Here is a 15874-nt window from a genome sequence, read left to right on the forward strand (position 1 = left end):
GTGATGGCTGCTTGTAAGTGAGTGTGCTTATGTGTCTGTTTCCGTGTGTGCACCCGTGTTTTCACATTCCTTTGACTGGTGTTGTGTGATGTTGATTTGGATGTAAGTCTTTATATAGCCATTGCTTGAAATAATTTATCATAAATACTATTACAAACAGAAAAACTCAAGTATACCATATTTTTGATTTAAAAAATAGGAGATGGAGCTGTCATTAACTAACGAGCAAAGCAGCAAGACGCTGCTAGTGATGCAGCTGTAATTTCACGGTAATTTTTCAATGGAAAATCTAATTTACCTCTAGTTTAGCGCTTAAAGAAGATGGACCTTGGCCACCGTGTATCATCATCAGGAGACTTTAAATGCAATTAATATTTAAAGGGTTTTATTTTCTAGTCAAAAGTTACGTTTCTCTGATTCTTTATTCATTAATCAAATATCAATCAGGCGAGGAGTTAGCCTAATGGCTAGGGCGCTCGACCTCGGACCTGGAGGAACTGGGTTCGAGGCTTGGTAATATAAAACTCTGCAAAAAAAATAATAATCAGGTTACAGATTTGAAAATAGGAAAAATAGAATTAATACAGAACATATTACAGATTGCATACAAGACAGTCCATAAAGGAAGGGAAACTCCTAATTCTATGCCAGTCAGAACTCTTTAAAGAGTTGCAGGAAAAATATAATTCAAGAGTGAGTTTTGCAAGGCTAATCAATAATTAATAATTGGCAAAAATCGCCCATAAAGAGAAATAAATGCATAAGACAAAAACCTGTCCTGATCTCTCAGCTGCTCTCTCTTCGCTGGTCTGTTCATCTGTCTCTCTCTCTGACACAGAGGCTGGGTATGGCCCCCACCCTTCTCTGAGGCTTTGCAGACCCTTAAAAAAACTGTCTGCTCTGCCTCGTGTCCTGCTAAAAAAAATATATGTGCAGCCCCCTCCCTTCACAAGACCACAGTAGCTGTGATCTGTCAAAAAGCAAGACCAGCCTACACCTCCCTAAAATATGTGAACAAGGTCCCCTCCTCCCTCTGTGTCTCCTCGGACTTAATCTCCACCCAGTCTGCACCCGCGACATTCAAATACCTAACCCAAATAATGTTTGGTCAGAATTGATCTGACACGCTCCTAAGGGGTAATTTTTTATACCCTAATTCTTGGCTGACTGCACTAACAATGTTGCAGTTCAGTAGAAACTCGCACTGTGATTGGTTAGCACAGGTGACATAGGGGGTCTCATCATCCTGTTCTCATCGCAAGTCCACCCCATACCGGTTCTAACAATAAGGGCTTAATGCTAAGAACAATATACATACATGTATCAATAAGAACATCTCTTGCAACATCTTATGTGACAAAATGTATCAATCTTTTCCTGTCTCCCTTTCACATCGCACACAGGGATGACACTTTCCCACAAACACTGGTACGTTGGCACGGTGACAGGAGTGTACAGATCATTGTGGCTTTGACCTATGTGTCTTCACTTGAGGCACTTGGCAGTTCATGCATCTGGCACATTCTTCTGCGCATACGTCTCTCATTCAGCACACTGCTAACAATTCTCAGCCATGCTGGATTCTTAGGCAGCCATTTTATTGTGGGCCCAAATTTATACTCAAGCAAACAAACACAAAAGAATATTAATTTATGAAGTAAAGTCCATTATGTTCACCTCCCACCATTGTAATACCCTGTACTAATTATTATTTAGCGAAAGCTGTTAATTTAAAGCAGCTTTTCTATTATTAAAGCACAACATGCAAAATGTGCAATGTACAACATAGCATAATCATGCACTAGTGCAAATTTTCGAAGCGCAAACAGTTAACACATGCTCATAGCAACATGCTCTAATGTTTTAGATACCTTTTCATGCAAAATGCGTTTGCCCCACGTGTAGTGTTGGTGCATGGTTGATTAATTAATACATATTATAAGAAAGATGAACTGACTATGCATTGTCTAAATATGCAACAAAGCCACGGTTTCTTGAGACGGAAACAGAGGGTGTAGACTACAAGGAAAAGGAGCTGGTAGGAGTGAACACACATTCCATTTTTATCTTCAAGGCTAAAGAGGCCACAGTGAGCCTTCCAAAGGAAACTGAAATCACAAGTTTTTTTCTACACTGCAAAAACACATGTTAATTCAGAAAGTGCAAAACACATTTTCTAAATAAAACGTACATTCTATAGTGAGATTAAACCCCAATTAATCACATTTAAACTTGGCTGTTTAATTCATTGAGTATATTTTTACAAGAAAGCACTGAAAGCATCTTGACCAGGCCTCATTCATGTGTTTTTCACTTTTGAAATGCAGTCTGTCTGAAAACTTAAAACAGAGCAATGCCTAATCTAGGTGAAATCTAGGCTCCATCACTTGGATGTTAAAATCATTTTCAGAAGCAACGCATAAAACCGATAACCTGCTAACTACGCAGAGGCATGCATGTAGGCAAGCACATACTTGAGTTGGTACACTTTCAAAACACGTAACATCTTTAACATTTAAAAAAGGAACAAGGGAAAAATTGCTAATGCTAATGCAATACAACACCATATGAGAATTGATGCAAAAACTTTTTTAACAACTTACAATATATATTCAGTACCAGCTGATACGGGGCGCTACTGGTGGGGTGGGGGAGGTCAAAAAAATAAATTAAAGGGAAAAATAAATTTCACTTACCTTCCCGGTGGCCGCGTTTTCTCCGTCCCCTTTGGTCACAGGAAACCAGAAGCACACAAGCTCGTAGACTCTCCTAGCCAATCACGATGCTGTGTTACAGCAGCGTTGTGATTGGTCTGAGTGCTGTATTTTGGCGCTCAGAGAAGGACTGGGAGGCTGTGCATGTTCTCCACCCAGGCTGTGCAATGCAGCCTGGTGGAGAACATGTTGCGTGCGCATGATTGTTTGGCTGGCCCAAGACAGCTGGCCAAACCGTCATGCGTACTTAGAAAGTGCCCACCACTCCTCCCCTGCTTTTTGAGCAGACCAGCCCCGGCCCGCACCTTCAGAGCCACTAGAGGAAAATAAAATGATAATAACATTGTGTTATTATCATTTTATTTTTCCTGTGGGGTGACGCTCCTCCGCCTTAGTGGAGGAGCCGCCACTGCTTATATTTAAAAACTTTGGTGTGATGAAAACCCCTGTCATTACTTGCTGAATTTACACCTGGGAAGATGATAAAAAAAAACAGGCGCACTCGTAGAAACAGCCTCTGATATTTGATCTCCATCTTTAAATGAACAGCAAATTTGACAAGGTAAGACCAAGATTAACAGCCCTGTTAATAGAAAAGCTCATACCTGCTCAAAACACGACTGCTTGTATGAAGTGCTCTTTGTCAATTAAACAGAAATTCGTGAGGCAGTAACTAAAATAAGACAAGTGGAAGGCTACAAGAAATTAGGTGCTGCTCCGTGGGAGTGTACAACCGATGAAAAGGAGGGCCAAATAGGAAAGATTTCCCACATGGAAGCAAGGATTTTTAAAGGACACGGAAAGAAACAAATGAAAGCATTGGGCGGGCTGTAAGCCCACAAAGTATGTACAACACCTCAGAGAGATAGAGCAAGCGCTGTCTAGGCTTTACCTAAAAAAGCACAGCCCACAGACTACAACATGTTGCCATGACTGCAATTCAAAATGTATTTTGAGAAACTTGAGCCGTTGCAGGTAGGCCCACCCTGTCTTGTCGAATGGTACAAGATTGACTGGCTCTTCTCCATCTCCTGAGGGGGTACCCTTCCCTGTATGCCCACAAAGTATGTACAACATCTCGAAGAGATAGCGCTAGCACTGTCTAGGCTCAACCTAACAAAGCACAGCCCACAGACTACAACATGTTGCCATGAATGCAATTCAAAATGTATTTTGAGAAACTTGAGCCGTTACAGGTAGGACCAACCTGTCTTGTCGAATGGTATAAGATTGACTGGCTCTTCTCCATCTCCTAAGGGGGTACCCTTCCCTGTATGCCCACAAAGTATGTACAACATCTCGAAGAGATAGCGCAAGCACTGTCTAGGCTCAACCTAAAAAAGCACAGCCCACAGACTACAACATGTTGCCATGAATGCAATTCAAAATGTATTTTGAGAAACTTGAGCCGTTACAGGTAGGACCACCCTGTCTTGTCGAATGGTATAAGATTGACTGGCTCTTCTTCATCTCCTAAGGGAGTACCCTTCCCTGTATTTGCACAGAAAGCTGTGTGGCTACATCTTAAATAAAAAACTTACTCTAAATGACCACATCGCTACATTAACAAAATCAGCATCATCTCAACAAACTCAGAAAACTTAAACTTAGCATTCCCCCTACAGATTTCAGATCTGCAGTAAAAGCATTTCTATTCATTCATGTAGACAGAGCAAATGCCATGCTAACCAGAATCACAAAATTTGATGCTGCACCCCTTTGTACCATACTACATGTGCTGCATGACTGGTGACAGGACCCAAAAAATCTAATCACTTCTTATGTGTCCTCAAACACCGTCACTGACTACCACTTGAAGCTAGAGTCATTTTAAGAATGCATACATCACACAAAGCAATCTACTCTGCCCTATCCCTTATCTTAAACAACAAACTCGCACTCACAGAGAGCCAAAGTGAAACGAGAGGCAATAATTGCCCAAGTCTGAGTAATATCTAAGACCAAAAAAGCTAAAATATCAAGACATGCATTCTCTTGCCTTGTCCACAGACTGTGGATCTTTGTTCCGGAAACATATAAACTCTAATCGTGCTTTCAGGAAAGATTTACAATACATCCCTTCAGACTATACCTTAACGATTATTCTTTTTCCACTATCTCCCCATTGTTCATCATGTAACTTCCAATTTCACTTGTCTCTTGTTAAGCTCTCCTCTACCCTGTTGCTGAGTCAGCACTATATAAATACTTCAAATAATAAAGGAGGTCAGTGGTTAACATGAAATAAGAATTAAAGAACTTAAAATATTTCTTTTTACAAAAGGGATCTGAAGAAACATGATGATTCCCTTCATCTATTTAGATGAAGCAGTGAGCAAGACGGGAGTTGTGTATTTAGGGTAACATATACTAACAATGTAAAATTAGAATCATGACAGAAGTTCTGTCTGGGCAGTCTATTAGAATACCTTCAAGTTAACATGTACGGAGAGAAACCAGTTATCACAGGACCTCAGATATTACCATCATAAAGTATTAAGAACATTATTCTATGATCATCCCTGTGCATTAGCAGTGAGTGTTTAGAGCATGATGATTCGTGCCTATTAATTCTACCAAAGCAACTCTTACTAAGGACAATATCATACAATTTTTTTACCAAAATGATGGAATCTTTCCTCAGCTATCACTGTTTTGTCCCTAAAGTTTATTCCCCTTTCCCATAACCATGACTTCCTTTTATACATTTGAAAATCCCATCATTCAATGATTTCATCAGTTGGTATCAAATGCCTTTGTCTACTGACACATCTTTTGTCAGTAGAGCTTGTACACATTGTTGTGGAACCCCACCAAATCAGCCTTGCATTCCGCGTCAACTTTTTAACAAGCAAGTTAGCTTTTTCAGATTCATAAGTCAAATACACCAACACAACTCAGTGAAGTTGCAATAAAACCTTTGCTAAGGCAGTTAACAAGCATTGGCAAAGCCAGTACGTTTCATCAATGGGGCAGAGACTTGTTAGCTTTGCAAATGCTTTTATTTTTCCTACATAGCCACCCAGCATGTGAACACAAGGTGACCATCTTGAAATACCTTTTCTTAAAGTTAGGAAAAAGCATTCCAAATGGCCACCATGCATGTACACACATATGTGCACTCACACAACATGGATCTTGGAATGCTAGTTCTTTTATTTTTTTTCAGAAAAAACATTCCAGGATGAGTGTGCATGCACTGCAACTATCGGAAATGTTTTGTCTTACACCAGTAGAAAAGGCATTCCAAAATAGATGTTGTGCATATACACAGTCGACTATCTTGGAATGGTTTGAAGCCCATTCAAAAATTGCTGACTTTCAGTACAGCGTAGGGCATTGGACGGAGCAAGGGGACTACGAGAGAGAAAGTAGGCAGAGGAGGGGGCTAATTTTTTAATAAAAAGAGCAGGGTTAGGGAAGGAAGTGGGAGCAGAGAGAGAGAGAAGAAATAGTCCCTTATGCACTGTAAAGCAAAGTCTTGACATTGGTGGTTGAAGTATACATCCAAAATTCTAGTAGGATGGAGCAATCTCTAGATTGGGAAGAAAGTTATTGAATCAGGACCAGATGTGAGAAAGTGGCTCTGTATATACTGTTCCCAAATAGGTACAGGGTGTACAGAGTCCACAGTCCCCAGAGGTTTGGCAGAGGCTAAAGTTAGATATAACCTTATTCTCTAAAGTGGTAGCTTGGTCGTGCAGTAAGGCAGTTTCAGAGGACAGTGTAAAGCATTTGTTGCACACACTCAGCCAGCAAATGGTCTCACATACTCAATAACTGAACTCTAGGCCAATGGTTTATATATAAAAAATATATGCTTGTTTTATTTTAGAACCAACAATAGGTATTAAAATATACTTTCTCAGAATGAGATGCTTTATATAAATACTTTTGCAATGTGCAATTGACTTTTGTAGAAAGTTACAAGTGGTTGCAACAGGCAACACAATTTTAAACACAATAATGCATTGAGTTCAATGGAAGTTTTCAAGTTATTTGCCACAGATTACTTTTAGGATAACTTTTGGAATTCCAGGACTGGATCCTAGATTCAGTCCTGGGTCAGTACTTGGAGTCAAGTGATGAAAGTCGACTTAATTACTGTGATGATTTTTAGACAATATTTAGCTATTTTAAAAGTTGACACTTAGTAAATATTTCATAGAAAACAGTCAATGATTCCCTACGGCAGAAAATTCAAGTTGCAGGTATAGTATGTTCTCCTTACTTTTGTAATCCAGTACTGGGTGCCTAGACTCAGTACTGGGACCATTATCTAAAACAGGTAAGTAATTACGTTTTCAGAAATTATACGATTTTTAAAGAATATTTAAAGTTTGCAGAAATTAACACTTAGAAGAAATTTCACAGAAAAACAGTCAATGATTTCCTATGGGAGAAAATTGGGTTACTAGTAAGTTCAGTTGTAAGTATTTTTCAGAGTCAGTGCTGGGCACCAAGATCCAGCACTGGTAGCTCACCTAAGAGCAGGTGAGTATTTTCGTTTTCGTTACTCGGCTGATTTTTGGTGAATATTTTAAGTTTTGAAAAGTCCACACAGAAATTTCAGGAAAAGCCAGTCAATGTTACCCTATGGAGAAAATTGAGTTATCGGTTTAAAGGTAAGTACTCGACTGGCAGAGTTAAGGTTCTGGGCATAGACTCAGGGGTCTCCCAGGGTCAGGTAGGTACAGTTGGTTCACCCTCAGTGGCACAAGGGCAGCCGGGTGCAGAGAGAGTTAGGCCCAATGTTATCCTATGAGAGGTAGGGGGGCCTTGGTTGGTGGCTGCTGACTAGCAGGCCACGCGACTGCTGCGGGGCGCCGGGTGCAGGGGTGCCTTTTGGTGTCTTACCCTCTGTTGATCGCGGTTGGGGGGGCACCTGGTTCTGAGGTTACAGGCTTCTTCAGGAGTGTCGAGGGAGGTCCTTGGGTGCTGGACTCGGGGTCACAGTCGCCGTGGAGTCGTCCTCGTGGTCTTTGTTCACTCCGGCACAGGCCAGGCTTGGCGGGTGCAGAGTGGGAAGGGTTCGCGGTTCCGGGCTGCTGCCAGGGATTAGAAGGAGGTTTTGAGTAGAGCCTCTACTCATGGGAGTCCCAGGGGGCTTAGAGTCAAAAGGTAGCCAGGTCCTCCGGGGTTTTTGAGGTTGCTGGCCACAAGAGATGCCGGGTTGGAGCAGGAGCAGGTTCGAGGGTCGACAGGCCGGTAGGGCTGGGGCTAAAGCAGTTGGTGTATTCCTCTTCTTAGCAGCTGCAGGGCAGGTCTTCTTTCTTCTAGCTCTTCTTCGGATTTTGGAATCTGGAATCTGGGGAAGGAAGGTTCAGGGTGCCCCTAAATACTAGATTTAGGGGCGTTACAGGTAGGTGAAGGGCCGGGACCAATGGGTCCCTGTCCTGGGGTGGGTACACCCCCTATCCTGCCTCTCCTCTGTGGGAGGGGGGCAGTAGCCTAGTCCTGATTGGGCAGGGCTTCCCATCTTCAAGATGGAGAGAGCCCGGAGATGTGCTTCACCTCGCCTCCCCACCTGAGGGGTGGGGTTGGTAGGCTGGCACATCCCCTGTCCTTATTTGGGGTTTCCGGCCAAGCTTCCCACCAGAGTGGGGGGTTGCAGTGGCCTGGGGAAGCTCACAGAGGCGGCATGCCTTTGAAGCTTCCCCCTGCTCATCCTGGGGGAGGAGATTTAGCACCTCGCCCAGGATGTGCATTGTTGCAGACCCAGGAGAGCTGGGACTCTCCTACCCAGGGGTCCAGCAACATGTCTGCTGTGTGGCAGCCTCAGAACAGACGTGGATTGTAGGTTAGGTTTCAGGGGGCATCTCTAAGATGCCCTCTGGGGTGCTTGGTACATTAAATCCCACACTGGCATCAGTGTGGGTTTAATGTGCTGAGAAGTTTGATACCAAACTTCTCAGTCTTCAGTGTTGCCATTATGGTGCTGTGAAGTTCGTGTTTGACGAGCTCCCAGCACCATATACTCTTAAATGGCAGCACTGCACTTACAGTGCCCAGGAATGGACCTGGGTACTGTAGGGGCCCAGGGCCCCTGCTCCTGTGCCCACACCATTGGCATAGGGCACCCAGCTAGAGGGGTGGCTGATGTATGCCATGGCAGTGTAGGCGGTGGCCATGTTGACTCTTTGTTTTGTTGTGTACCCAGACACTCAGCCTGAAAGGGCAGTGTGTGTGTGTAAGGGTACAGGGCCTCTAAGGGTGGCACAATAGGTGCTGCAGCCCTTAGAGGCCTTCCCTGGTCACAAGGCCCTGGGTATCTAGGGGACCATTTACCAGGGGCTGACATTTGGCCAGGGTTTGCCAATTTGGGTTTTGTGTTTTAGGGAAGGAACATAGGCCCTGGGCACCTGATTGGCAGGAGTCCAGGGCACACTCAGTCAAAGTACATTCAGCAATTCAGCAAAAAGTGGGGGCATACCATTCAAGAAAGATGGCACTTTCTCACACCAGAGAATTGAGATAAACAAGAAGGTCAATGAACCATGAGCATGGAGCCCGAATCAAAGACCACTCTTATGTCTATACTTTACAAAACATGTCCATTGCCATTCTATTTGTATTGTAGACCCTAGCGTAATTTGGATTTTGCTAGTCAAAAAATGTGAACCTAGAATCTTTTCAAATGGGTTTTAAACGTATGAACTTTGAACAGAGAACTGTTTCAGTTCATGAGTTTTGGCTGGTAATGTATGTTTTCAGTATAAGAAAAGTTGAGTTATTTTTATTTCCCTTTTAGAAATACTTGATGGAAAGGAAATACATGAAATGGCAAGGCAATTCCTTATGAACTGGAAGGCATCAAAAGATGCCAAGAAAAAGATCAAGCCTGCAATCACAATGAATGAACAAGCGGCCTATCCACAACTATGTAAGCATCCAATACTATAACACAATAATCAATCATTTGACGGGCAGCTGTTACTTCTTTTTCTAAATGTACAGAAGCGAGGTTGTCTTCTTACTTCATTTTGAGCAAAAAATGGTTTGATTGAAAAGTGACCCTTCTGTGACGGGGATCACATTAAAACCACTCTTAAGCATGATAGCTTGTTGACATATCTTACTGACATTAGAATTATCTGGCATTGAAAATCCCATAATTTGCTTTACATATGTCCAGCCTAATCCGTAGTGTGTCTGAAAAAGATCTTTGTTGAGCTCCTGAACATAATTGAGCCAATTTAGTGTGTTCTCACTAGTCAGATCTTTTTTCATTCCTATTTCTTTGAATCCGAAGATTGCAATTGCGTAATCACATTTCCTCATAGGATACATTTTGTGTTGCAGGTATACATACAGTGCAGGTGTGGTGAAAAATATGTTGGAGGTAGGTGTAGGAAGCTGGCTCTGTATATACTATACCAAAATGAAGTGTAGTGTGCACAGAGTCCAGTGGAACCCTAAAGGTAGGCAGAGATAAAAGTAGATAGCACCTTACTCTCTATTTGTGGTAGTGTGGGCGAGCAGTAAGGCTTTATCAGAGGGTAGTGTTAAGCATTTAACCCCTTCCATGCTGCGCAGATTCCGCCGCTGTGCTGACGGAATCTTGCGCGGGCGTGGTCATGACGGAACGGTTCCGTCATGAGCACAGCTCAACCGTGGCTCATGACGGAACCGTTCCGTCATGAGCACCGAAGGGGTTAATGTACAAACTCAGGCAGGAAATGATGTCACACACTCAAAGGCTAAACCCAGACCAATTTGTTTGTATACAAATATTATTTAGTTTTATTTCTAGAACTAAGCCAGGACTGGTGCAAGTAAGAGCAATAATACTTTGCAATATATATACAATTAGTTACAGTTGAATGCAGGTTCAAATGCAGTTGGTAAGTCAACAGTTCGAGATTACTTTTCAGTTACTTTGTAGGTTACAATACTCGTTACTTCTTGTATTACTTTTTAAGTTACTTTTGCTAATCAGTGTGATGTGATATCACACTGAGACATTTCCTAGACAAAAGGTAAGTATTTTACTTTTGGTACATTTGCAGTTTTTCTCGTTTTCATACAAACCAACTCCACATTTAAAAGAATTTTCAAAGAAAAGCAGTCAATGCAATCCTATGGGAGGAAATTAAGTTATCGATTTACAGGTAAGTACTTGTTTGTGGGAGTTGGTATTCTGGGGTTAGAACAAGGGTTCACCCAGGGTCGAGGACCCACTCTCAGAACACCCTCAGAGTGCTGAAGCCCAATGTTATCAAATGGGGGTAGGGGGCCTCCGGTTGGTTGCTTCTCACCAGCAGGCCACAAGGTTGTGGGAGCAAAACTCCCGGACTTAAGCTCAGGGCAAAGGGGGATCCAATTTAGCAAACAAGGTACACCCACAGTGGCACAGGGACGGCCGGGTGCAGGGTGCTGTTTTGGCATTGGGTACCCTGTTGTTTTCAATGGGAGTTGCCGGTTTTGGATTTTGGCTGCAGGCTTGGTCCAGGAAGACTTCCGGGAGGAACTAACAGCGTGGCATGTAAGTTGGAGGATTCGGGGACGTAGGTGCACCCCGGGTTCTCTTCTCAAGGGCGCAAGGCGGCTGGATGCAGGGGTGTATTTTAGGTTGGATTTCACCTTATCAGGCCACTTGCGGTTGGGGGGGTCTCCGTGCAGAGACTGTAGGTGACGTCGGGGAGTCCTGGGGGGGTCAACCCACGGTGGACTCGAACTCTGGGCCGCTGGGGGACCTCGCTTGGACCAGTGGGCCACTAGGACTCTGGCCGTAGGCATTGGGTGCAGTGGTAGTTCCAGGCGTCGGGTTTCTTTGTCCTCAGCAGGCTCAGAGTCTGTCTTGGGAGTTTCTTTTGAACAGAGCTGCTGTTCACAGGAGATCCGTTCTTTGTTGAAGGCAGTCAGTCCTCCTAGGGGTTCTGGAGGTTGCTGGTTGCAGGAGAAGGCGACTTTTGGCGCAGGATCTCGGTAAACTGCAGATAGGCTTGTAGGGCTGGACCAAGTCAGTTGTTCTCTGCAGTCTCCTCTGCGGGGGTCTTTTTTCGTCTTTCTTCATAGGTTGTGTGAATCTCCCTTCTTGGTTCAGGGCTGCCCCCTAAATACTGTATTTAGGGGGCATTTTAGGGGTCTCGAGGTCAGTAGACAATAGAGAGAGTGGGCACAACCCCTAATCCTGATTGGAGAATGCCTGCCATCTGTAAGATGGCGGGCCCTGAAGAGTGGGCTTCACCTCACCTCCCCCACCTTAGGGGTGGGATTGGCAGAGGTGGGCACACCTTCTGGGCTGTGCTAATTTTTCCTGCCTGTCTTTCCGCCGAAAAGGGGAGACATAGCAGGAGAGGCTGGGGGTCACATTAAAAAGGCAGCAAGGCCTTTGACGCTCCCCTCCCACAGATGGCTCTTTCTGGTCTGGGGGAGGTGTGACCACCTCCACCCAGGAAAGGCTTTGTTTCTGGGCTCAGGGAGCAAAGGCTTCCACCCCCAGGGTCCAGAAACATGTCTTGTGGTGGCAGGCTGTTGTGTTCCAGTCAGGGTACCCACCAGGGGCTGGTTGGTCGTTTTTCAGGAGGCATCTCTAAGATGCCCTCTGAGTGCATTGTGTAATAAATCTGTAGGGGTAGGGTGCTCGTGCAACTGTACCCTCACCAGCGGTACAGTGGTATAGTGCACCCAGCTAGAGGGGTGTCTTACCTATGTCATAGGCAGTGTTTTGCAGATGTGGCACAAAGTTATGTGTGCCATGTCGACTCTTCACTTTACTCTGCACCAAAACACGCAGCCTGCAATGGCAGGGTATGTGTGTTAAGGTACAGGACCTCTAAGGGTGTCACAATATGTGTTGCAGCCCTTTGAGGCCTACCCTGGTCACAGTGCCCTTGGTACCCATGGTACCTTTTACAAGGGACTTGCATGTGGCCAGAGAGGTGCCAATTGGGGGTACAAAGGTACAGTTTTGGGAAAAAACACAGGCCCTGGGAACCTGACTGGTAGGGACCCAGGGCACATCAAGTCAAAGTGCATCAGAAATCTGGCAAAAAGTGGGGGGTTACAGACACCCAGCTTCCTAAAGTAGGAACCATAGTTGCGGGCCAGAAGGTGAACGGTTCTTAAGGAGATCTATTTAGTGCTTCAGGACTACTAGAAACACTACCTAATGCACAAGCTAGGGTGTGACCCTAGCTCCCTCTGAGGGAGTGCCGCCTTACACCGCATAGGAGCTGAAACTAAGTGTTCATGCTGGGATTTGTTGTAGCACCTTCCAAGAGCACCGAAGTGCATGTTTGGCTGTCACCTGAGTTGCTGTTCAGTTTGAAAAGGAACTTCCTCCAGTGATGGATTTTCTGAAGAAGGATATGATCAACAGCTAGGTCATTCTGGACCTGATACTCGGCCTATGGCAGTGGAGCATGAATTTGAGTTGAAGGAAGATCTGTCCTGCAACATGCATGTGCCTGGTTAATGATGAAGAGTGCCTTGAAAGTGATATATCTTGCGCTCATCAGCCAGTGCAAAGCTTGGAGCACTGGGTTCATCTAGGCTACAAAATGGTACCACTTGTGCAGTGGTGGCATTCTGGATTCATTTTAACGTGCTTAAAAGGTACTGAGGGGCCACAACCGGTTAGAGTCCATGATCACTTCCAAGATCATAACTTTGGTTGAGGTTGTGTGAGGTTCCTGTGAGATAGTTACACAGTGAAGCAAAGTGAGAATCTCTGTTAAGGATAATAAGTAAACCATGAAGCACAGGTGAGTCTCTAATTGAGAGATGAGATTCAGAAAGTTTTATGGCATTCAGAGATCAGTGTCTTCCAGGCATTGGCCAAGAGCAGAAGGCCCGGGTCTAAAGATTTCTCCAGTGTATCATCCACGTAGTTGTTGCAAGTGTGTTTTGAACAAGTTCAGTTAATTGATGTTATATTGTGTAGATTTATGAAAATTATTAAAAATTTAGTTTGAATGAGGTGATGAGGCACTGATAAGGGGTGAGCAATGCATTGTTGAAAAGTTGATGGGCAATAAAAGAACATTGAGGGACGCCTTTATACGAGGAAAAAAAGTGCTGCACAAAAGGGGAGTAGGTTTAAAACTTGGTCTGTGTTGGCAAAGTCAGAAGTAATCCAGTTCGGGACCTGTACAACAGTTTTTCAGTGTTGCTTAGTCTCTGAAGTAATTTGGTTTTCTGCTGTGTAGATGGTGGAAGAAAGGTCAAGTAAAGGGATTCTGGTGACTCTATGAAAATCATCAGTTTTCTTGGGGGCTTCCCAGATAGTGACCAGCATGTATTCAATGCTTCTCCCAGGCCAGATGCATTGAAAAGCCACACATAAAGTTGTTGGACTGCCCTCGACGGAATCATGGGAAGAGTATCAGTACGTTCAGACTAAAAGGAATCCAGTTCAAATTTCATCCAAGGGTAGGTGTGTTTGGTGTTGGAGGCAGTTGATATATCAGGCAATGTGGGAAGGTTGAGGCTCAAGTGGAGAATAATTTCCTGTTCCTCGTGAAGAGAATACGGCATCAAGAGTGTAGCCAGCAGACTGCATTGGGACTGAGATGAACTGGTGGAAGCCAAATGCTTCTACTGCCGGATGTACAAAGGTATTTAATAGTTGTAACTTCTGTGATTCACAAAGTCACAGCCTTTGCAACTGCTACATACCTTTATACATTGTATAAAAGCAATTTTGCAAGTCAGAAAAGTATTTCTTATTTGCAAAATGGGCACAAACCATTGAGCAGTTACCAACACCTGAGTTGGAATGATAACTGAGTCGCTAAGGGTAAGATGTCCCAATGGAACAACTTCCTCTTGCGGAATTTTTGTGGGCACCTTTGCAGTTGGGGGTGGTGATGGATAGATAGTGGTCCTGGGGAACTGCATGCCCCCAACGTCTTTGTTACCTGGAGATGTTTTTATAAAGCAGGTTCTTTAGGGGACACTGGCTCCTATACAGAAAAAACAGGTCAGCTGTTCGTTTCGAGACTCCATCTCTGTGTTCACTGCAATTTACAGAGGGTTGCTAAATGCCTTTTGCTTAATTAATTTACATGAGACAAGAGGTTTTTTGACTTACTGCAAATATACATTTTGTGTAGCGTCTGAATAGTACATATGTTGTATCAGAAAGTGAAGACCCTTGTGCAAACCAGTTGTCCTGACATTTGCTCATTTTGGTTTGCGAGCAGGAATTCGTATATCGGGCCTCAGGTTAATAAGAAAGATTGGCGACAAGTGCTTGTTGAGTTTGTCAAACCGAGTATTGAGTTCTCCCAAAAGCATAGATTAGATTGATCGATTGTAATGTCTGCAATCAAACTAAAGAGAGAGTCTGCGAAGTTAGGTTTGGGGGGGGGGGGGTCAATGAATAGGCAGGAATGAGATAGAAAAGGTAGAAAGTGAACAGCAGATGAGTAAGGATTTTCATTTGGAAACCAAATTATTTGACATTGGAGGAGGTTAAGGGATGTTTGAATACTAATCCAGCTGCGGTCTTTTTTGTCAGCCAGTTTGGGATGGCCTCATGTAATGTAGGTGCCGCACTGTTTCCTAGCCAAGTTTTAGTGATGGGAAGGAGGCACAGGCTGTGACTGGAAATTAAGTTCAAGATATGAGGACTGTTCTTTCTTTAGCAATCTGGTGTTAACTAGGATGATTGGCAGTCATATCCTCCCTGGAATTGAATTGGAAAGGACAACTTGATTATCACACTGGCAGGGTTGGCAGCAAAGTATATTAGGCAGGGACTGAGATACTCCAAGTAGAAGCGAGAGAGAGAGAGAGAGAGAGAGAGAGAGAGAGAGAGAGAGAGAGAGAGAGAGATTTCTTATTGTTCTCATTGAGATCACAGCAGAGGATATTGGGAGGCAGGAAGAAAACGTTCCGAATGAAAGGTAGAAACTGATTGTCGTCCTGGCTGGTTTGGCAGCAGAAGATGATGAAGGAGAGTGTTCCTCAAGCTGCTCTACAAGGCAAAGGAGCACTTTTATGGGCTTATGGAGGATAGGAGTTGGCTGAAGGAATGAAGTACTTTGATGGAGATTGACAGAAGAGGGATTAAAAGGGGTAATAAACTGTCACCATCACTTAGTGGTGGGAAGAGAAGAAAGAGAAGTTGAGAAGGACAGATAGGATAGGATAGAATACTGTAGAGAAAGATTCAGTGTATGGGTTGTGCACATAGAATAACTTTTCTGGGT

The 15874-nt window shown here is 43.8% G+C and overlaps 1 protein-coding gene across 3 annotated transcripts in view; it reads left to right on the forward strand.

The window, feature by feature from the left end:
• Positions 1 to 15874, forward strand: part of PPP1R42 (protein phosphatase 1 regulatory subunit 42) — a 525575-nt gene that overhangs the window by 403228 nt on the left and 106473 nt on the right. For all 3 annotated transcript variants that reach the window (XM_085605503.1, XM_085605502.1, XM_085605504.1), the window contains one exon: positions 9466 to 9597. In XM_085605503.1, the coding sequence (XP_085461629.1) occupies positions 9466 to 9597 (132 nt within the window). The remainder of the gene's footprint in view (positions 1 to 9465; positions 9598 to 15874) is intronic.

Source organism: Triturus cristatus, chromosome 5_1 (assembly GCF_964204655.1).
Source record: "Triturus cristatus chromosome 5_1, aTriCri1.1, whole genome shotgun sequence".
Classification (NCBI taxonomy): Eukaryota; Metazoa; Chordata; class Amphibia; order Caudata; family Salamandridae; genus Triturus; species Triturus cristatus.